The sequence below is a fragment of the Hippichthys cyanospilos genome, chromosome 2, assembly GCF_059441005.1.
Source record: "Hippichthys cyanospilos isolate Australia breed blue-spotted pipefish chromosome 2, RoL_Hcya_1.0, whole genome shotgun sequence".
NCBI classification, from domain to species: Eukaryota; Metazoa; Chordata; class Actinopteri; order Syngnathiformes; family Syngnathidae; genus Hippichthys; species Hippichthys cyanospilos.
In genome coordinates this window covers 12,547,029-12,571,397 of record NC_142370.1, presented here as the reverse complement: position 1 = coordinate 12,571,397, position 24,369 = coordinate 12,547,029, and the positions used below count along the sequence as shown (strand labels likewise).

The following is a 24,369-nucleotide window of genomic DNA, read 5'->3' as shown; positions in this document are numbered from 1 at the left end:
CTCTTTCCTCCTAGTCTTTCCCCGCCTGCCTCCTCCGAGCATCTCATGCGGGTTCTTGTCTCTTGTGGACTCCATACTTTCAGCACTCTCCATGTAACCAGACTGATTAAAACAAATACCTAGCCTATTTAGATATATAATCCAATTGTGCTCTTTTTCTTCTCACCAGCCCTGGAGCACGCAAAGTATTAGGTGTCCTGGGAGACACTGCAACATCTCCAGATTTCCCCACCCTTTCATTCCCTACTCTGCGTCTTATATTTCAAATGCTCAGGACTGTCACATATGGTGGGCTATGAAAAAAAAAAAAATCAAAACATCACTTTCCTCTTTCTTATGTGGAATTGAGTACATATCTGGAAATCTTCTTGTCCAGCAGTGACTCCAAGATGGACTGCAAATATTCAATTGGATAGCCCCAACAGTCACCATAAAAACATGAATTCACTGAGCACACGGTTCAGTTATGCACAAACTTGTGGTGATTCTAGCACTAATAAATGGACAGAAATCCCCAGAACTGGAATGTATTAACTTCAGATTGGTGTTGTGGCTTGCTGCTTAGTCCCTTTTAAGCCCTGCCCGACTTTTACTTGATACTCTAAAATTTATTTATAAATGATTTTCTAAGGGCCTATGTGAATCGGTCAAGCCCTCCTGAAGAAAAAAAGAATTCCAGAGGGGCCGTCCCTGAGCACCACAATTACGTCACAGCAGCTGACGACTAACGAGTGAGGTGATAATAATCTGATTCTCGCCGACAGGACATATTGTCCAATCTATTTAATGCAGCGTCCCCAGACTCCTCACATATATTGAAGCTCGTCATTTATTTGTGATCCACCATACACAAATTCCACCACAGTATTAATGTTTGTTCCGTGGAAGCTGACTCTAGGTCATTTGCTGAAAATGTCATTTGCCTGAGCCGCATGTTTTCGTGTCCTTTCCGTAATACCCTAAGATAGGGGTCAGCAACCTAAAATTTCTAAAGAGGCATAATAAACCAAAAAAACAAAAACTAAATCTGTCTGGAGCAGCAAGAAAAACCTTGTTGTTGTTTATTGTCCCTCAAATGCACCCAGAAGAGAATGGCACACCACGTGACTACTCTCCTGTACAATACCTGTTTTCTGACATCACTGAGCAGCTTCTCAACATCGAACATGCAAGATGTTTTTGTTAGTTGCCAGTTTCTCATTACAAACAATGCAGGCAATCATTTGATAAGAGCAACGTTCCATATGCTGCCTCAGATGCGGACAGGGTTAAAAAGCGGCAAAAAAATCTACATTCTTATCACTTACAGCATAACTTAACATTTTATGATAACATCGGCTTGGCATACATGTTGAGCTGCACGAAACGTGCGTCACAGGCCATGACACGATATCTTGATTGACAGAAATCTTGACATTAAATATTCATTCTACTCATTTTTTCTCATTTATTCTACTCACCTGTGGTGTGTTGGGGGTGCCACACTTAATGACCGAGGTGCAAGTCAGTCTCCAAATGAGCATGTCGCATGTATCAGATCTCTCAGATCCCACTGATTGAAGTTCTGCTTCCCCTGCTCTGATTTTGATGGCAATGAGGGAAGCTGCTTTAATTGGCTTGGGAGATGAAAACACGCCATTGTGCTTAATTCTACCAAAATCTGGGAAAATATCAAAACTCAGACTGTGCTTTACGCAAGGCACAAAGTTTGAGGCATCCTTATTTTTTCTCTTGTGGAACTTAACTGTATTTATTCACAGAAAAAAACAGATTCGTTGCGCTTTTCTGAATCACCCTAAGATGCCACAAGATGGTGTCATAGCCCTTGCTTGTAGGGAAATAGGGCAGCACAAGATGTCAAGGAAGTATTGTTGAAGCAATACACATTTCAAATGGGAAATCTTGGTACGTTCGGGAGAAGCTAAATTTACCCTGGCTTGTTAGACTCATGTTCAAGTATCCATCACTTCCTGTGCATTTAAAAACAAAAAAAATATAATCATCTATAAGTGTTTTGTTACGCTACTTAGATTAGTTTGAAATGCTAGCAAGGTTTTGCGTGACCTCGCTCTCAAACGAGAAGACGAGAGCAAGCAGAGCTCAGCTGCGTGCAGACGCCCCCTGGGAAGTGGATCAGGTTTTGGCTCGCAGGTGCTCATCAGCTTGTTTAATTTGTGACCCGGCAACCTGCCTTTGCAAAGGGAGACTATAGCACAGGTGGCGAACTCCATTCCTCGAGGGCCGCTATCCTGCATGTTTTCCTCTCTCTCAAACACATCCGATTCAAATGATTAGGATCATTTTCAGGCTCCTGAAGAGCTTGCTAATAAGCTAATCATATGAATCAAGTTTGTTGGGGAGAGAAAACCGGAAAACATGCTGGAAGCCGGCCCTCGAGGACTGCAGTTTGACACTTGTGCATATTCTCATCATGAGAATTGAGAAAACACTGCACACATACAGCGGCGGTAAGTAGTACAATGCAATACTTCATTATTGTACCACTAAGTAGATTTTTCAAGTATTTTTTTTTTCCCGATGGCATACTGTATATCTGCGCTTTCTTCTCCTTATTTTGCCATATAGGTTCATCACATTTTTTAGCCTCCCCAAACAATGACAGGATGTGAAAAGTCTGTTAAACTTGGTTTGTGCTTGACGCGTGAACGCGCCACCTGGAAATGTGACGCGTAGGATCCAGCCGGGACGCGTTTTGCAGCGCTTTATACTCGGTACGGCTTGCTCCCTCAGTCAGCCGATATTCTCCCATACTATAGGTGGCCGTGAATAGCGTCTACAGCATACAAACAACACTACTCTTGAATTTTCTTTTTTACTTTTCCAATACATGCTTAAAGGAATGGTCACAGAAGTCAAGGCTGCCAGATTCAAAGCTAACATTTTGATGTTATAGTGGTTATAGTGAATGATTGCATCATTTGAAACAAGAAAGAAACCAGATAAAATGACCTGGCACAGTGACCCCTTTTTAGCCAAGAGGTGCATGTGTGACAGTGAAGGGGAATGAACAAAAAGAATCACACACACACATACACATACAAAGGGTACATAATCATCATATGATCTGTGGTTGCCATGGAAACTGATCCCAGCAGTCAGCCCTTGGAAAATGAGTCACATGAGTGGATTGAGGGAGACAGGAAACACACTGCGCATACTTGTTGTAGGATGACGCAGTGTGTGTGTGTGTGTGTGTATATGCTTGTGTGTGTGAAAGCAAATGTAACACAATGTCCTCACCATTTGATTGATGGAATTTAATATCAAGCCACTCTGAAAATCACAAAAAAATCCCAATGAATCATACTGGAACAGTCAAGATGTAGATGGATATCATGTGTGACAAGCAGTCAATTTGCATATTTAAATGCTCCAATTATGCCATCAATACAAATAACTGCACAGTCAGAGTTGCAACTCGTGTAATAGACCTCATTTGAGCAGAGCTGCAAAGGATCGACATCTTATGTTTGACATAAAGCAGCACTGAGCAAGAAGCTTTTCTAAACATCTTTATTTCTGTTTGTTTTTGTCATTTTAAACGAATGAATTAACTTGCACTTTTAAATGTATAATGACTGATAATGTTAAAATGTGACTTAAAACATTAACATAACAGGTAACAAAAGTAACATCATTGTGATATTTGGACATTTTTTTACTCATGAATATCCTTTTTGATGGAGTGTTTATTTTTTTGCATGTACAACTTCAGTACACCTAGTGGAAATGTATGTACATCAGGACTTCCAAGTGCAAAACACTTAGTAGTGTCACCCAAAAGAAAGTTGAACAAATAGCCCAGTTTAACCAGTCAAAACTGGAATGAAAGTCTTTAATGATGACAGCATGCATGAAAATGTCTGAAGCACTCATGCGTGAGATTTTATGGCCATTTTGGTTTGAAGCAATCATCTTGAGTAAGGATGGGCAAATAGAGTCTGTAAAAATATTCGTGTTGAACATTTCTTATTTTGGGTGCTTGTTACTGTAGATTCACTGCATCATCATCATGTCCAACGCAGGCTGAAGATAGATGGACCATGTTGTTAAATTTGATAATTACCGAATAATTCTTAAGGAGTTGCACAAAAAATGTATCCATCTATCTATCAATCTATCAATCAATCAATCAATCAATCAATCAATCAATCAATCAATCAATCAATCAATCAATCAATCAATCAATCAATCAATCAATCTATCTATCTATCTATGTATCTATCTATCTATCTATCTATCTATCTATCTATCTATCTATCTATCTATCTATCTATCTATCTATCTATCTATCTATCTATCTATCTATCCATCCTTCCTGTGTGTCTGTCCATTCATCCAAAGTATTACTGATCTTACTGTGACGCACTAGAGAAATTGGAATGAGTGAAAAGATATCGGCCAATAACAAATGTCCGCTAACGTGGACGCAAATGAACAGGCTGGGTCTCAGGAGAGTATGACAACATCTATATTTAGGGGTTATGCTGACTGTAGTTTATAGAATAAAACAAAAATAATTTGCACAAAGGTATACTTATAAATGGCGAAAATTACATGCTTGCAGCCTCTTTATTTTGTTTGTTATGCTACGTGTATTTGTTGTTCATCTCCCCTGCTGACGCGAGCATACTGGCGGATGAGTCAAACCTGCGTCACACATGGTCGTGACTTGCCATAGTAATGTTTTTTTCTTCTTCTTCGTCTGGGTCCGTCCTGTCGAGGGGGAATTTGCGCTGCGCACCATCACAAGCACGTGGAAAGCGAAAAGCTCAGTAGTCAACGGGGACGCAGCGACACCTTTTCGATGCTATTGTAGAGGATCCACGCGCACTTTTGGTGTATAGTGCGCCCACCCGTGAGCGTGGCAAGGATGCTGCACACGGACGCCGCTTCGCCTCACCCATGAAGAGCCTCCGCGTCGCGTCGTAAAACCCCGAAAACTCACTCAAGGTACGTGCGCCACCTTTCCATTTTGCCGTCGTCGTATCTCACCTCGACACGTTTTTTTTTTTTTTAACACCTGGCGCGCGTCTCGTTTGGGATCGCCTCAATGTTTCCTCCTTGCCTGGAAAAAGGGAGTAGGCACCTTTTACCGTGCTTTGTTGACTCATGCGTATGACCTTCTCACGTCAGTAAAGGTCATATAGACAGCAGATGACCTTGCGATATTGTATGGAAGGATGGTAAAGATGCTGCATCGTGTGTGCATGTTTTACGTGCACACGTGAACAGTGGTGTACCTTGACTTACGACATAAATTACTCAGTGAACTCAGTTTACTCTTATCAATCAATCAATCAATCAATCAATCAATCAATCAATCAATCAATCAATCAATCAATCAATCAATCAATCAATCAATCAATCAATCAATCAATCAATCATTATGGGGAAATTCCACAAATCTGCTCCAATCTGCCCAAGACCACCAGAATCTTTTATTGGCTCATGTGGCATGGGGGTGGGTGCTTAACACAACTCACACTTCCTACATTCAATGTTTAAATCTTGCCTGCGGTCTTCCCATGCAGCTTTTTGCCATGTACGCTGGCTTAGTCCCATTCTGAAAAAACATGCATGCAAGGTTTTACATTAGAGCTTTTCCCTCTTGGTTTGGGTCATTTTTTAAATAGAATTTTTTATGATTTCTTTTTTTATTATAAACAAACTGGGGCTTGAAGTTGCATGTAAAATTCTTTGCGCAACTTTCCTGCCTAATTACTGCTTGTAAAAATTGAGATTTGTTTTGTTTTGCATGACCGAGTTTAGCAACAAATTGAACAATATATAATTAAGGATATAATTCTGGTGTGAATTTTTGAATAAAAGCATACCAATATCAGAGTTGCTTGCATACAAATGATGTAAGTGGTTGGAGTACATAAAGGTAAAATGTACATGCAAATATCGTCTATTTTGCCGTTATTTGAATTGTCATAATCCGCTGATTGAATTGGCCAGCCCTACTTGTTAAATTCTACAAAAAATGTTGAGAGTAGCTGAGTTTGGTACTGGCAAAACCAGCAGAGCATCCCTTGAAATGTGTCACATTCCCTTTGCTGGCTGCTTTGCTTGAGTGTCATCACGACAGGCAGCCCAACAATCACCTCCGCCTCTGCACCCCCCCTCAAGCCAGATTTTCAGCTATCCCTTCAAGTGGGTGTCAGGTCTGTTTCCCATGGCAAGAGGAGAAACAGGTGAGCAGAGAGGCTGTGTCTCCATTTCGCAGGATGAGCCATTGCCTAGCAACCAGACTAAAAGGAAGTCCAGCAGATATTGTCTGTGAGCGGAACCGTCAACCTTTGCTGTGTTGCTTTGGTCTGACTATGCAGTGGAACACAGTACATGTTGCTTCTGCAAACGTCACCTAATTTTCTACCATGTGACAATAGCACTGTCAGTAGAAGTGCTGTTGTCACATGTTTTTAACAGCATTTGCAAAACTGTTTTGGAATACCTCAAGGCCATCTTGCCTGTGATAGCTCACCCTCGAAAAGCCGCGCCTGCTGCTGTCACATGTTTTTGACCATGTGACAAAAATGATACAAAATAAATGTTAAATGACAAAATCCACAAAGCCTCCAATCCAAAGAATCACTTCTATTGGATGAAACTGAAAACGCATACAGAGAAAGCGTGAAGACGAGAGCAAGCTTGTTGTTTTAATCAAGACTCAAATGGATGCCAATTATTAGCAGTCAAGGAGGCTGATAACTGATATATGGCATCAAAATAAAAAATAATCTAACTCCATCTCTTAACTCTTTTTTTATATATACATGGCTGAAACAAATGATTATTTTATAATCAAATACTCGGTTAATGTTATCACTCAAGATGATTTTAGATCAGATTTTAAAGCACGTTTTAATTTCCGTCTCCTTTAAAAAAAGATTTTTCATTTAAGTTTCAATTGCAGTTTTTCTTTCTTTCTTGATTTAGTTGCTGGTTTGTGTGTAGGATATCCGAAATAGGCAAAACTGCTTTCCAAGATAAAAACAAAAGTATGTTAATTCAACACAATGAATTGACCTATCATTGGTTAATAGGTTTTATTAGTCAGCATTTTGGTGCATATAATAGGTCGGTCTATAATCACTATAACATCAGTACTGATATTTTGATCAATCTGGCCACCACTTTGACTCACATGCATCAGAATGAGCAGCGTGACAAAAAGCATCGTTCTGATTGTTTTTTTTCCCCCAATTCTTTTCCTGCGTAAACTCTTGTTACGTTCGGAACCAGGCACCACTCACTAACTGGACCCCAAACAGACTTACAGCTCATTAAATGTCCAAAATTGTTTATTCAACACAAAGTGTACGTACCACCTGGAACAAAATACACAAAAATGCAAAGTACAACTCAAATGCGACCTAAGGCCAAAGTTAAACAAAAACAGACATAGAGGGGAATTGCCTATGCAAGGAATACACAGCAAAATGAGGGAAATGGAGCTAACAAGAAAACGACTGGAAACTAACAACCAAAAATAAGCAACCATTAAAAAAAAAAGAACAAAACTCGGAAGGCAGGACAAGTAGCAATGTAAAAATCGTCAAGACATTCGAATACCATACATTCAGAGGGTGGACACTCAGGATAGCACAACTGGCGGCGTCGAATAATCCCGGTCGTTCTCCTATTCCGGCCTCATTTAAGAAGGTGATCAATGAGAAGCAGGTGTGCGGCGGGTGGCTCCACCCACTCATCAAGGAATCTGTGTGTCAAAATCTCCTCCTCGTATTCAAAAAACGCTGCTCGCCATTGACCTCTGTATAGCGCTAGGAAATTGTGCAGTATTGCTATGGTGTAGCCCAGTGTTTTTCAACCACTGTTGTGCCGCGAGATATTGTCAGGTGTGCCGTGGGAAATTGTCCAATCTGTGTGCTTGTGCGGTCTAGCGCCTGGCAGCGTACTCATGTAGTACTATTCCATATCGTGTACAGCAAGCTCGCTCCACTCCACTCCCCGCTCCTCGCGCGATTAAAAAAAAAGTGGACAAAAACTACAACAGCGACAGAAAGCCCCCCAGTCCGCAGTCTAAATTGAAGGCGTTGACCGTGCCGCCGGTCCGCAATATAAATCGAAACTAGTTTTTAATTGAACTGTGGTTGGGAAACTCTAATAAATGACACGTGTGGCTGTGTATATTAACAATAAAAATGGGGAGTTTAACAGACGGCCCCATTAAAATCTTTGCTCCCTGACCTTTAAGTCTGAAGAGTGACTTGGCCATTCTAAAGCCTTCCACGCTTGATGAATGCCCAATTAGGCGCACACATCTTACTTATTTCTTACAGCATTCAGATAGATAAGTAAAAGGAAAGTATTTTCACAAAATGTATGCGGTTATAAGAGCAGATTTGAGTTTGCGTCAAATTCAGCAGAAATCGTTCCCTGATGTGAAGAAACAAAATAGATCATTCAAATTACTGTATGAAGCACATTGAAGCAAGTGAAATCCATTAGCGTTTAAAGTTGGCTGATCAACTGTTTGTTAGCATCAGTGGGGTGAGGCAATAGAGATCCTGTTCAGTATGCGCCTCCATGTTGTGTGAAAAGGTCAGTCACGCCAGCTGGTGTCGTGACTGAAGGGTTTTATCACCTCTTAAGGAATGCCATGTGGGTGATACCAGCGGGACCTCCCCGGGTGGTTGTCCAGTCTGGTCGGTTAGCTGCAGTGTTGTGCAAAAAATAACTTTTTAATATTCATATGCAAATTTCTGTGTGTCTGGGGTGTTTGCTTTACCCATCACGTGTGAAATTGAAAAAACAAGTCATTCTGAAGTTTATCGGGAAGACGTTCCAGAGTGAAAGAACCACTCTGATTTAGGCATCATCATGGTAGTCTTTCACTTCCCACTTCTTAAAAAAGGCAAAAGGCAAAAAAAAAGACCTTGTGGAGCAGCTGCTGGTGACCGTTTACCCAACGACCAGTTTAGTTTGGTTTAGCGTATTTATTGCTATCGTTAGCAGTGGCTATAATTACAGCTGTGTGCTTTGCATTTATGTGGTAGGCTAAATTTGGGCTGTTTTTGTGGTAAGCAAGCTCCTTCTTACAAAGAATGCATATCACACTACATTATCAAAGGTGCCATTGTGGCTTTTTTCTAAGCTGAATTTACCATTCATTCATGGCTTCCTATCTGGAAGCCTATCATGTTTGGCCAAACACAATGACAGCCAATCAGTGTCCACCTGAGGGTGGGATGGAACATCCCAAACACAAGACTCTTAAACATAAATCTAATCATGAAACAGAAATAATACAATGATGGATTAGAAATTAGATTAACACAATAAAAAATATACTGCTTTCAACATGAGTGTAATTAGATAGATAGATAGATAGATAGATAGATAGATAGATAGATAGATAGATAGATAGATAGATAGATAGATAGATAGATAGATAGATAGATAGATAGATAGATAGATAGATAGATAGATACTTTATTCATCCCCGTAGGGAAATTCACATTTCCAGCAGTATCCTCAAGTCGAGATATAAAATATGAGAAATAAAATACACAAGGATACACATAAGTCCAGTACAGAAGTATACTTAAGGTGCTTGTTAACAGTGTAAACAGAATAGTGTGAATCGTTGGAGTCTAGTGCAAGTATAATTAAGGTGCTTGTATAAAGTGAATAGTGCAGTGCAGAGTATGAGGTTTAGAGTTTAATGTGAGCTTTTACTGCCCCGGGTGGAGTTGAAGAGCCTCATGGCATGGGGGAGGAATGATCTCCTCAGCCTGTCCGTGGAGCAGGACAGTGACAGCAATCTGTCACTGAAGCAGCTCCTCTGTCTGTGGATGATGCTGTGTAGTGGATGTGTTGGATTGTCCATGATTGATAGCAGTTTGTTTAGCGCTCGTCGCTCAGCCACAGTTGTCAGACTGTCCAGCTCTGTGCCCACAACCGAGCCCGCCTTCCTCACCAGTTTATCCAGACGCGAGGCGTCCTTCTTCTTGGTGCTGCCTCCCCAGCACACTACTGCGTAGAGGAGGGCGCTCGCCACAACAGTCTGGTAGAACATCTGCAGGAGCTTTTTGCAGATGTTGAAGTCACCTGGGAACTGTTTAAAATTCTCAAAAGTATTTTGAAAAAACATGTCTTTTATTCAAGTCCGCCTTTTTTATCAAGCCTCGCTTCTATTGAGCGACTTTAGTTCGGATTCTGTGTATTAACATTGGTCCACTATCAAGCTGTGTGATGCATTGTGACTGGAATATTTATCTGAGCCTTTTCCTCAGTGGGCTCATTGTCTCACAATGTTTTCATGTAATGTTTGAGCAGCTCATTGATTGCAGCCATGATGAGTGTTTCTGACAACTCAAATCCTTTCATGGCGAATTGGGTGGCAGCAATGACAACGCACCAGTTCAATCATGTTATTTTTCACCACTTCAGCCTCAGATCGCTGGATGTCATTTCCGACGATATCAAAGGATTTCCTCTATGTGATTTAAAAAAAAAAAACAAACAAAAAACTTTCTAAGGCTTTTTGCATCACATTTTGTTAAATGAAAAAGTACAAGAGTGGCAAAAGAAAAAGAATAACCAAAAAGTTAGGAAGTAAAAAAGAGTGCTTTTTAGTGTTATACTAGTTTGAAGATGGGGGCCTGTAATATAAAATATCAGAAATGCAAAAAAATCGGGGAATTTCCGTAAGTATTGATGAGTGTTTTTTAAAATAAACAAGTATACACCATGTTTTTACATTATATCTTTGGAGATCGGCTCTTTATAATATAGGGGATGAATATAGACAATATAGTATGATCACCACTAAATTAACCTGTCTTCATGCCAATATAACTGTGACAGAAAGGTAAATCAAGTGAAAATGTGCGTGAAATTAAGGTACTGTGTATTGCATGTTGTCAAGGAAAGTTGTTTTGCATGGTTTACGGCAAAACACAAATATCATTTATTTTCATAAATTCTACTAATCCTCATGTAATGTTTCCAACGTGAGTTGCGGTGAACCCAGGGAAACATCTTTGTTTTTGTCATGTCAAGTGGAATTGCAATAAAATAAGAACTTTTGTCTTTTTTTTTTTGTTTCAGCCACTTTGATGCACTTTTTTCTGTTTTAGACTAAGCTGTAACAGGTATACCACTGTAAAAAATAATTAACAGTTGTTAAAAGTTGATTTATATTGGTTTTTCTTTTGTTAATGCTGACACGGTTACAGGTATAGGTATATACTTGTACATTTTTTATAAATAAAGATCTTATTCATAGTCAGCGCATCGAGTGGGGGGGAGGTTGAAACGTTTTCTTTTTCCTGGGGGGGCATTACGCATTTGAGTATCATGTTATGATGAAAAGGAGCAATACATATGTAGAATATTACACATGCTTCTTGCTTTAGATTCCATATATTTATCATTAGGGATGCAATGCCAGCGTTTCGTTAGTTGATTTTATGTTATGTGACGGTTCTGTTCACGTTAACGAGATAGACATTCATTATCTTTGTCCTTTAAAATACATGTATGGGCTTTAGTGGAATCATTTTAGACCAGTTGAGTACTTGCTAGACTGTATTGTTAATAAACACTTTAAAGCCTGAAATTTGGAAAGACATTCAACCTTCAAACTTCTATTCATCCTGTCTTCAAATATCGCACCGCCATTTTCTTGGAATGTTCATCACACAATTACTTGGAGTCTAGCTGCCCGTGACTGTCACATGACTTTGCAACGATAACCGCCACTGAGAGGGCACTGACTGCTGCAATGAAGTGGATTAGTGAAATGCTTCTCTCAGAGCTGCAGCGGTCCTACTCTTTTATTTTACAATCCATTCAAGTGAATAAAATCGTTTTTAAATTGACAAATTTGTCATTAAATTTATTTATGCGGATGTAATATTTTTGATGTATTGATTTTATATACATTTTATGCATAGTGTCTTCTGTGCTTATGATGTATCAGTGTTTTCTTTTGTGATGATGTTAGAATTATATAATTATTATTTTTTGCTAGCAAAAAACCCGAAACATAAGACAAAAAACCCCACCAATTAATTGAATCTCCCAAATATACCAAGATACCAGCAAAACTAAATATTTATTGCTTTAGCCTGATCACAAAAATACATGAAGCAAGTTTTAGAAGGAAAGGTTCCAAAAACAATCTGTGAAGAGATGAATTCACAAACATCAAATGTCTGAGGTTTCTTGAGGAGTTTTTTTGATGCGAAATGATGGCCAGCTCTGACTAAAAGTCCTGACTCCAACCATTTTCCCTTTACAGAAGCACAAGCTCTCTCCACTGCCTCTCAATCTCCCAGTCAGACAGCTCCAAACCTCCTTTTTTGGTTTCGCCTGCCTCCACCTGCTCGCACCTTCCTTGGGTCCAACTCCTACGCCTGTTGCCAGCAATGCCAAACAACACCCGAGTAACCCAGCTGGAGCACAGCAGTGAGCCGGTCACCGAGTCCGTGGCCGACCTGCTGTCTCTGGAACACCCCATGGACTACAAGAGCAGTCAGATGAGTATGGGGCTCAGTCCGGGCTCCACCGCCCCTGTAAGGGCCCTTCTTCCCTCCCCGGACCCCGATGCTGAGGACGGGAGGCCGGCTTGGAACAATAAGCTGGAATACATCCTGGCACAAGTGGGCTTCTCCGTGGGCCTCGGGAACGTCTGGAGGTTCCCGTACCTGTGCCAAAAGAACGGCGGAGGTAGGTGTATCGACTGAATGGGATTTTGGTGAAAACATTTTTGAAATGAAACAACTTTCAAAGAGTCCGAAAAATCACCAGCATTAAATCTCCATAAGCATTACTGGCAAAGTATTAAGTCACGTCTGTCCACCCGTCCATACGTCTGTCTGTTTGTCCTTCCCTCCGTACAGCCATCTATCCATGCATCCATGCATCCATGCATCCATCCATCCATCCATCCATCCATCCATCCATCCATCCATCCATCCATCCATCCATCCATCCATCCATCCATGTTGTTTTACAATAATACAAAACCATATTTGGGTATGGGCCGAGAGGACGAAACCATTTGGTGGAAATGCAACTTTTACAGTAAATTTAAAAACAAGAAGTGATGTCGAAGACGGTGAAGCGGTGTCAGTTTGTTTTTCATGCTTTTTTTCCCGCAAAATTTACTGTTTTGAAGCATGAAATACAGAATAAAACAGGATGTAATGCTGCGAATGTTTGTCTTACATATTTCTGATAATGGGGCTCCTATGAGAAATTTTTTAAGACACCTAAAACATGCACATTTTCACCAAACATAACAACACTAAGACATGTTTACCGTAGGAATTCTGACAAAAAGCGACTGTAATTGTTTTGCCCCTGAGTGTTCCTGTTGCAGAACTTGGAGTGAAAGTCCGCCACCCTGAATTCTTCCCCCTTGTTTTGTAGGTGCCTACCTGGTACCCTACTTCATTCTCCTCCTCCTCATCGGTATCCCACTGTTCTTCCTGGAGTTGGCAGTGGGTCAGAGGATCCGACGTGGCAGCATTGGAGTGTGGAACTACGTGTACCCCCGACTGGGAGGCATTGGGGTTTCTAGTCTGATGGTAACTCTTATACCTTCTTCATTGAATCTATTGTATTTTGTCTAAATACAACATCATACTAATAGAATCTAAAATAACACAACAATAACATTTTATAGGCAACTGTATGCATTTTGCTTGTTCAGATGGTTCATCTTTAATCCAAAATATAGTACTGTATATCTTAGCTGTGTGTATTTCTAGTTTCTTTTTTCTAGTGGCTGTTGGAAAGGACAGAAGATCCATATATACTGTAGATGGAATAGAAATTCAGACATAAATTAAAGCGTACGTCTGGAGTTGCCAAAACAGAGGTCTCTATATGTAGAGCAACGTTTTTGTAAAGTTTGATCATCATCTGGTCATTTTTGTGTCTACTCCTGTATTTGCTAACACAGTTTGCCGAAATCACCTTTCTGTGATCATTTCACATTCTGAATGAATAGGTTTATGCACACAAGAGTCATGCTTATCTTCGTTTCTCCTCTTATTATTGGGACACTCATATGTTTTGCATTGCGCCGTCATAGTGTTTTCATAGACTAGAATCCATTGCGAGCTGTCGTTGCACGTCTTGGTCTCCAGGAGCCATGTGGCTGCTGCCATGGATGCCATTTTTCCTGATGAACCATACTGTACATAGTTTTTCTTCCAGTCTCCAAAGGTAAGCTTTAAAGCCCCGCATTATGGTATGAATAAGGAAAGAAAAAAAAAAGTCTACTTTCTAGGTTCATCATTTTGACTTCCTGCCGGTCACTTGAAGGTGGACAATCACAAATTTAGTGAATGCAGTCAGTTGCCTTGGTGAGAAGGAGAAGTTACAACCAGCACCATTAACACGTCCAGTCGCTTATTCACAGCTTCATTGTTCCCTTCGCTTCCTCTCTGCTGCTAACATTTGGAGTCACGCTTATCTCATTAGTTAGTCTGTTCAATTAGTGACCTTGGGTCATATGATATTGGTGTCTAAGAATAGTTCCTCCATAAAATATTAACATGCACAATGTTTTGGTTTTACCAAGTAGCCATTGTATTTTGATCATTTTTTGTGTCATTGGCATACTCCTGGTAGTGTGATAATGAAGTGGTTGTGCCATTTTAAACTTTGACATGTTGTCACCATCTGGGTGAAATTTCAGCTCCCTAGTGCCTTCTTTCAATGCTTTACCTTAGACGTGAAAAGCCTTTGATTATAAAGATCAAAGGACCAAGGGTTAAATGATTCTTTTCTGACTCGGACTCGTCGGGATAAACAATGCCAGAATTCATTTTTTTCCCCTCAAACCCTAACCCAAAAGCCTCTCTGTCATCCTGACCTATTTCAGATATAGATGTGTAAACATTTCACAGGAAAATCCACACTCACCCAAAATAATCTCAGACAAAAACATCATAAACACCCATGCAAAAATTCACACTTGTATGCACGCACAATCTTCCTCTCTCTCTCTCTCTCTCTCTCTCTCTCTCTCTCTCTCTCTCTCTCTCTCTCTCTCTCTCTCTCTCTCTCTCTCCCTCTCTCTCTCCCTCTGTGAAGATAACAGAAAAATAGGGTTGAACATATTTTGTGTAGTCTTTGCAGCTACTTACCTTGATACATTGCATTGAGAACTTCTGGGCTGTTTCGAAGAGCCTTTTCAGGGTGTGCCCATTGTGATCTAGCTTGGCTAACAGAGGAGACGGCACTGACCAGGCTGGGGGCTGAGGGGGCCGCGTGGCGTTGGCCGGCTATAAATAGCGCCTCACTCAGGACTGCTGAGAGCAAACAGCTCAATAATTCATCGGCACTCAGAATTAATCTGACGTAGGCTCAGCATCTCCTGCCCCTGGAGATTTAATAGGACGACGCTAACTGGCTGCACACACCTTCCCACTCACATACATGCTGTAACACAATGAGCATTTTTATTCATATTTCTTCATTCTTTTTCTTTCATTGTACACCTACGCTGTATGGAGCTTATTTGTGAGGGTGTGTTTGTGAATGTGTGTGTGTTTGTGTGCATTGTGTGCATTTTGCAACCTGGTGGGAACCAAAGCCTGATTTTACTGTTTTTGTGGGGACCTCTTGGACTTGTGGGGATCATTTTGGTGGACCCCACAAGGCCAGGGCTCTTTTTGAGGGTCAAGACTTGCTTTAAGAGTATAGGTTTGAATTGATATTCGGATGAGGTTAGGGTAAGGGTTAAAGTTAGGAAATCATTTCTGATGGTGAAGTTTAGTGGCTAGGGAATTCATTCTGTCAATGAGAAGTCTCCATTATGACAGAAACCCCTCCTGTGTGTATGTGTTTGTGTGTGTCTGCGTGCCCTACTCAATGGAAAATAGTGCTTTTGTAGGGCCAGCAAAATGTCAGGCTAGCTGCCATTAGCATGAGTTCAGGGGCAAGGGACGGATAGGTGGATTTTATGTTAGTATTATTCTTTTTTTTTTTATTTTATGTTGGTGAGAGAGATGTTTTTTCTTGAATGATGTTTCCTTTGAGAGGTTTTTGGTGATCTTGAGAGAGTTTTGCAGAAAACATCTGTGATGTGTTGTAGTTTGGAAATTTCACACCTTGAACTCATGTATAAAATTAGCAAAGCATGATATGAACAAATTCTGAGATTGAAATGAAGTAAGACTTAACACATATTAAGAAAGAAATTAAATAAATACACTTTTTTAAATACAGTATGACTAAGTCAAATTTTTTGATCACTCAGGTTTTTACAGTATTTGTTCTTGTTGATGCTGTTAGGTTACTGCACAAATCCATAAAATTAAGAAATGATCCCATTTATTTCCATGCAACACTTGACATTAATGCGCTGCTGTCTCTTTCGTGGCAGGTTTGCGGTTTCGTGGGCCTCTACTACAACGTGATCATTGGATGGAGCATCTTCTATTTTTTCCAGTCCTTCCAGTACCCGCTCCCGTGGGCTGAATGTCCAGTCCACATCAATGGAACCCAAGCTGGTAAGTGCACCGGAACAAAACGTTTTGATTTGCAATTAATGCAATCCAAGCATGGCTATAGAATATACACTGTACAATAAACCATACTGGCACATAAAAAGCTTTTTTTTAAAAAAAAAAAATATATACTTGAACATGTTAAAACACAACTTTTTCTATATTCTGGAGCAAAACAAAAAAGTACGAGTTATTCTCTTTCTTCTCTCAGCAAAAAATAAATAAAAAAAATCTTATGGGAACTTTTTGGAGCAAGGTGTTTGGCAGTATGCTACACTGATAACGGGTGTTCACTGTGTACAGCATATTACTTCAACAAAAAATCTCTTGGTAACATCCTATCACTTACTGTTGTCACACGATTTGAACAAAAAAGTTGATTGCAGCACTTACAGTATGCAAACACAACTCCAATGAACGTAAAACCTAAAAGTCCTAGACCGGTAGAGTAGATGCCACTGTCATCCATGTTTGTTCGGTTATTGCAGTTGTGGAGCCGGAGTGCGAAAAGAGTTCAGCCACCACTTACTTTTGGTACCGTCAGACACTCAACATCACCAGCAGCATTGACGACACGGGCGGCCTCAACTGGAAGATGACTCTCTCCCTATTGGTGGCTTGGATCTTGGTGTGCTTGGCTGTCATCAAGGGCATCCAGTCATCTGGAAAGGTGTGCTACTAATCACAATTCCTTCTGACTTTTGATTGACTCAAATGGCACAGATGATTTTTTTTTCTTTAAATATTTAGATTAAGCGGTGTGTTTAAGTGAGATAACGTAAATTCAGCATGTTTTCAGCATGCTTTCCATGGCGTTTTTCCTCGAAAAGCAAAAGTACAAAACAACCCTGGACTACTTTAAAGCAAACTCTTTCAATTACATTTAGCCCCCTGTCCCCCACTCCAAAAATATCTTGCAGTATTTTAAAGCAGATTCTTTGAATTACATTTGACCTAAATAAATTAGGCCAATCATAATAATAATCATCATCATCATCATCATTCTGCAGTACTTTACTGCAGGCTCTTTCAATTACATTGGTCCCCTCCCCAGATGAAAACAGGTTAAAAAAAAAAAACAGTACTTTACTGCAATCTTTCAATTGCATTTTGTTTGAAAAAAGATTTGCATATAAAATATATAAGGTTTTGATTAGACATAATTAACTACTGGTTACTCAATCATGTTTTGAGTAACAACGCAAGCACAGATTTGTAAAAATCCTTTGTTTTAAAACTGGTGCGTATCTTTGTATGTGCTTATGGGTATTGTGTCTCCATAGCAACATGGTGACCTCCTTGTCTCCTTCAGGTGATGTACTTCAGCTCGCTATTCCCTTACGTGGTTCTCTTCTGCTTCCTGGTGAGAGGTTTGCTGCTGAGAGGCGCAGTGGATGGCATCGCGCACATGTTCACACCAAAGGTGACTGCACCACGTGTAGGCTAGGAAAAATGAGAACATGAAAATCTATCCCACAAAATACCGCAGTATATTTCTTACCAGGGTAGATTTTAGCATCATTAGTTTAGATCTACTGAGCAAGCCAAAATAAATGTAAGGGTTTTATTTATTTTCATAGAAGTGAAGATTACACAGTATGTTACAAGAAGAAAAAATCTCTTAATTTTTAAGGGTGCTTGGATTCATTTTAGAGGGTGCTTGAGTAGCTCCAAAAATGGGCAAAAAATGCCCATTTTTCTTGAGATGGTAAAATTGTCTCGTTTTAGGGGTGGATTTTTGTCAAGGAGTGCACTGTTTGCTAATGCTTGCAGCTCATTTTAACTTTTGAGTTTGACATGATGGTAGTTGACGGCCTAGCTGATGATGTCACCGACTGAGAAACTGGTTTGTGGGTGTGGTTATCGTGTTAAAGGGAAAATCAAGCCCCAATGTGGTTTTTTTTTTTTTTTGCATGAATATGTTGTAAGCAACCTCAAATGTCTAAACACATTATTATGATGAATGTTGTCCACCTGTTTTTAATCCATCTCGGAGGATGTCCTTTTTACCATTCACCGTCAACTGAAGACGATATCGCAGTTGCTCAGGAGTCAGTTGACAACCACGATCAAAGGTCACATAACCAAACTCAGAAAACAGGTGAGCCGTGATCGGTCATTATCTAAAATCAGGTAGATTTTGCTGTTTAATTTCTATTCCACAAATTCAATATTCATCAGAATGCCATGATGCTAGAAATGAGGGCGCACAGTATTGATCTATTTTAAAAATGTGTCCCACTCAGAACCGTAACCCATCTTCTCTGTTTGCCTCCATTTAAGCGCGATGACCCTTGCGAGGGAACACTTTGACATTTACTTGAAATGGTGTCTAAATTTCCAGCTAACTCACGAACCTTAAGAGGTCCTCCTTAAAGGGGAAGTTATTGTTATTTTGTTATTTTGCCTGAAAATGAAATCACAGTTACCCAGTGTCCAGTAACGAATCAGAGTTCACTTATTTCCTGAATGTAGTCACATGATGGTCGCAAGCTGAGCTGTGAGTGGTCCTGTGATGTCATCTTCACTTGACAGCAAGTACCAAAACGTATGCCCGCTGAGATGGATTAAAAACCGATGGATTTTGCTTCCTTACTTCATATTCATATTCGTACCATTTTAAGGACACATTGAAGATTTTGTATGAGTTTCATTGTGGGAGTTGAATGTTGTAAAAAGGTATGACCTGAAAAGATGTGACCAATGTGCATGTCAGCTGGAGAAGATGCTGGAGCCGCAGGTGTGGCGAGAGGCGGCCACTCAAGTGTTCTTTGCGCTGGGCCTGGGATTTGGCGGCGTCATCGCCTTCTCCAGCTACAACAAGCGAGACAACAACTGCCACTTTGACGCCGCGTTGGTCTCCATCATCAACTTTGTCACCTCCATCCTGGCCACGCTGGTGGTGTTTGCCGTCCTGGGCTTCAAGGCCAACATCATGAACGAGAAGTGTGTCGTGGAGTGAGTATGTCGTCGCCCCTGCCGATCTTTTGCTCTTTTTTTAGAAACTGGTTTGTGTTTGGAGATAATTCCCACCCCCTATAAACTTGCAGGAATGCAGAGAAGATCTTGGTGTACCTCAACACTAGCGTGCTGAGCAAGGAGCTCATCCCTCCTCACATCAACTTCTCACACCTGACTGCGCAAGACTACGCGGAAATGTATGGCGTCATTAAGACAGTCAAGGAGGACAGCTTTGCCCAGTTGGGTCTCGATCCTTGCGTGCTGGAGGATGAACTCAACAAAGTGAGTGACACTTCTCCGAAGGAGACAGCTATTCAGCCATTTTCCCAAGTAGTGGTTCTATACTGTTTTCAGTTTTTTTTTTAGTAGGTTTATTGCTTCGATGCTATTTCTTGCTTCGATGCTGTTTCTTAAATATATTTCAAAATCTCTCACACTCTATGGAGTGCTTTCACATACCTCGAATTGAGAAACACGGTTGCTTAGCCTGGTGCCTTCTTTGTTTTAGAATACGCTGGGGGAAACTGCGGAATACAATATGTGTACTTTTATACGAACACAATTACATAGTAACAGTAGTGGAAGTTTGCCAACATCATTGTCATCATCATCGTGCAGGCTGTGCAAGGAACCGGTCTGGCCTTCATCGCCTTCACAGAAGCCATGACACACTTCCCAGCCAGTCCCTTCTGGTCAGTCATGTTCTTCTTCATGCTCATTAATTTGGGCCTAGGAAGCATGATAGGAACCATGACGGGCATCACCACGCCCATCCTTGATGCCTTCAAGATTCGCAAAGAGATCCTTTGCGGTAAACTTTTTTTTCTTATCCTTTCTCCAACGCGAAATTGGCCGAAGTTCTGACCGCATGTTTGTTGTCCCTCAGTGGCTTGCTGTATTATAGCCTTCCTGTTGGGTCTGCTGTTCGTGCAGCGCTCAGGGAACTACTTTGTCACCATGTTTGATGACTACTCTGCGGGCTTGCCGCTCACAGTGGTGGTGATCCTGGAGAATATCTCTGTGGCTTGGATATATGGAACCAAAAGGTGCCCACTTACTAACAATGACATTTGACTTGGCTTGGATATTTTATTTATTTCTTGGAAATGTGGATGTGCAATCATTAATTGATAAATTGACAACTAACACTGTATTAAATTAAACTTGAAATTATTTCTCATCCAATAACCCTCTAGATATATTTCTGAATAAAAACGCCTCAGAATAGATCAATGAATTTTCTCTAATTTCTATTATTCTCCATGATAGCAGACTGCATTTACGCTTACTTTTCTAAAAATATATATATATATATATATATATATATAATCAAGGTTTTTGCCTATTTTTGAACATGTCATTGACCAAACCAGTAACTGAACAATTCTTTTTATTCTGCAGTGGAAGTGGAAGTTTATGCATTTTCTAAAAATCGGATTCATTGATTAATCAACACACTAGATAACAGAGTATAAAATAATCCACGATTGCAGCCCTTGACTAAAGTGCCCCTAGGGCTGGCAGGCAGGCCACCCCTCATTAAAATGCTGTGTCACCCCTGCAGAAAAAATTCTGGCTCCACCACTACTCATCCAGCAAATCACAAACCAAACATCATCTGAAACAACCTCACTCAACGACTTTTTTGTCCTGATTATAAATTCCTATCAGCAGCTTCTGTATGTTTCTCTGTCTACAACAATTCCATCTCCTGCTTCTCCTTGCAGATTTATGCAGGACCTAGAGGACATGCTGGGCTTCCGGCCATATTCCTTTTACTACTACATGTGGATGTATGTGTCACCTGCCGTTCTGGTGCTGCTTATCGTGGCTACAGTCATCGAAATGGTCATCAGCCCTGCAGGATATAATGCTTGGGTGGAGTCAGAAGTATGTTCTTCAATTTTACATAAAGAGTTATTCCAGGACATCTGCCCACAAAAAGTTTTGAAGTAAATATATAAAGTGAATATCCATGAGCAGTCTTCTCCAACAGTTTTGGAACATGTTCTCCCCTCGCTCGCATACCCCCCCCCCCCCCCCATTCCAAAAACATGCATGTTAGGTGGTTAGGTGTATTGGACACTCTAAGTTGTCCATAAGGGGTAATTGAGTGTATGAATGGTTGTTTGTCCCTGTTTCCCCCGCAATCGCCCGGCAGAGCCAATTTAGGGTGTCCCCCGCATACTGCCCGGAGCCAGCTGGGATAGGCACCAGCAAGCCAGCGACCATAATGAGTATAAGCGGCGATTTGTATTTCGCACCCTCAGTGCTTGGTGGGTTTTTTCCATTAATAATAATTAAAAAAAAGCAATAGTGTGTGCCAAACAGACGAGTTGACTATAATTGTACTCCTCCTAGAGTGGAGCTCGTAGCTGACCAAACATTATAACAGGGAAGTGGAGTTTACACTCGAAATTCCAATTAATTACAGCAGCGCTGTGTTTTGTACAGACTGCCAACTCCTGTCCTTATTGGTCGACGTCACATCGGGAGTCAAACACATATCTCGAAGGTGTGCCTGTGAGCTGATTGACAAGCTGATTGGCCAAGCTGTTGTTATACCTCAGTCTCCAAGTGAAACTCACATGTGAGCGACAACAGAGGGGCGAGGGGTACAATGAAGACAAAACAGAGTGTTGGGAAGATGTTACAAGTTGTAATAAATTGCAATTTTGAGTGTAATCTCTGCTTCCTTGTTATCATATTTGGTCAGCTATGGGCTCTGCTCTTGGTCAACGTCCAAGGGCTGTTACTCCAAGGGCAACTGCGTGTTCCCCGACTACAACCGCGGGGATGGAAATGGGAAGGGATAACAGTACAGTTACTGCATAAGTTTTAATAATTCAACATTTAAAATGTACAACCTACATCTATGAACCAGAGTTGCGTTTTGGAATTAGTGCGCTCATGGTTCTTCCTATGTCTGCCGCTCACAATCTCATCTGTCTTCTCCCCACCTGTTCAGGGTTCTGAGCTTTTCCACAGCTACCCACCCTGGGCTCTAGCCATGGCTTATTCCCTCATCGTGGTGGCCATGTTGCCCTTGCCCGTGGTCTTCATCGCCCGCCACTTTAACCTGGTTTCAGACGGTTCCAACAAGCTGTCCGTGTCCTACCGCAAAGGAATGATGAAGGATATGTCTAACCTGGAGGAGCAGGATGAGCAGCGCTTCATCCTCGGAAGGAACCCCCGGCAGGCGCCCCCCCCCGCGCCCTCCCACCGCGCTTACCTGGGGCCCGGCGGCACGCAGGAGATGACTAACACCAACTACGGCACCAGCACCAAGACGGGGTACCAGAACATCGGCTCGCCGGAGTCAGAGCTATAATGCGCCAAGTTCCCCTTTTCTATTGTTTGTTTTCATCCCACCTTTACCAATCTGATGGATCAGGTCCAGGTATGCCCAGTGCTCCTTCTATTTTTACTTTATCATGGCCAATCCTCTGAATGATCATCAACCTTTGACTCCACCCACATAAGATGGCCTATGTCAAAACCTTTGGTAATTCAGTGTCCTTTATTGGCTTCAATTGGGGCCCTTTTGGGTGAAATAACCTTAGAAGAGTTTAGAGTCAAAAGTTCAGAGTATGAGCCTTGGAGTTCACTCAAAAACAAAATGTCCGCCTTCCTGTTCAAGTCTGGGCGTAAGCCCTTGAGACTTTATGCTGCGTCCCGATTAACGTGCCCACCTAATTTTGTGTCAATTAATTTTTTTCCAAGCTCAGCAACTTTGCGAGTAGCCTTGTTATTGTATTTAGGACCTATAAAAAGCACATTTTGAAAAGGATACATTTGGGAATGCTGCAGGTTTTTCAGGCTCATTGAGGTTTCATAAAAAAATATTTCATTCATCAAAAGAGGAAAAATTATCAGTTACTGTACAGTGGTCCAAGAGGGCAGAACCCAATACAGTGCTGTTGTAATAACTAACAGTAATGTTTGAATAGAGCACAATCTTAGTCACATCTTTTATGGTTAATATATGTTAATTACGGTACAGAAGAATATGCTGAAGAATTATTCAGCTTGCGTCCATACATGGCCTTTCACTGAAATACTCACTGACCAATCACAATTGAGCACAGACAGAGGTCCTACACTTGATCGTTGACCGATAAAGTTGACATTTTTTCATGTTTCAGACTCATATCTGCACGGTTTGGACGTCTACTCAGTTCTATTTTACAGACCCACATTAAAAACAACAAGAGGAACAGTGACACAAGTAAATGAAATCAATCATATAATACTGTAAGACAACTAAACACAACCTAATTTTGAAAACATAAAACAGTAACAGACAAGACGCTAAAAAAGGGCTCAAGCCTCAATCTCTGCTAAATTTCGGCCATGCAATTCAAATTTTATGAGGTTTTATGAGGTCATACCAGACTGTTTGGTACCAAACGGAGTGTTTAAGTAAGGCCAAGCAAGACCATTTTGAGATTTGAAAACAAATAACACAACCTTCATGGACTCAAAAATGCACAAATGGCCAGGTGACGTAAGCCAGGCACACCTTCATATACAGTAATAATAAAATGAGATATTATTCTTCCATGTCTGCTCCAAGATAGATAGATAGATAGATAGATAGATAGATAGATGACCTATCTATCTATCTATCTATCTATCTATCTATCTATCTATCTATCTATCTATCTATCTATCTGTCTGTCTGTCTGTCTGTCTGTGTCTGTCTATCTATCTATCTATCTATCTATCTATCTATCTATCTAATTTTATGTCCACCTCCCCTTTTTTTAAATTAATTTATTGAAGCATGAGAGTTGAGTGTGTTAGATTGGCTGGTGAGGGAATTAGAGGTGCGACTTTTGTCTTTTGTGTGAGAAGCCACGGCGAAACCTCGGTGTGTAAAAAT

At 40.7% G+C, this 24,369-nt stretch overlaps 1 protein-coding gene across 1 annotated transcript; it reads left to right on the top strand.

Moving 5' to 3' along the window:
- The first annotated feature begins 4,545 nt into the window (after positions 1-4,545).
- On the top strand, positions 4,546-24,059 carry slc6a17 (solute carrier family 6 member 17). The gene is made up of 12 exons (XM_088407730.1): positions 4,546-4,974; positions 12,299-12,726; positions 13,432-13,589; positions 16,400-16,526; positions 17,012-17,193; positions 17,836-17,946; positions 19,240-19,481; positions 19,574-19,766; positions 20,103-20,295; positions 20,371-20,530; positions 21,212-21,374; positions 22,453-24,059. Exons 2-12 carry the CDS (start codon positions 12,426-12,428, stop codon positions 22,813-22,815), a joined length of 2,193 nt encoding a protein of 730 aa, XP_088263856.1. The 5' UTR covers positions 4,546-4,974; positions 12,299-12,425; the 3' UTR covers positions 22,816-24,059.
- Positions 24,060-24,369: the final 310 nt, after the last annotated feature.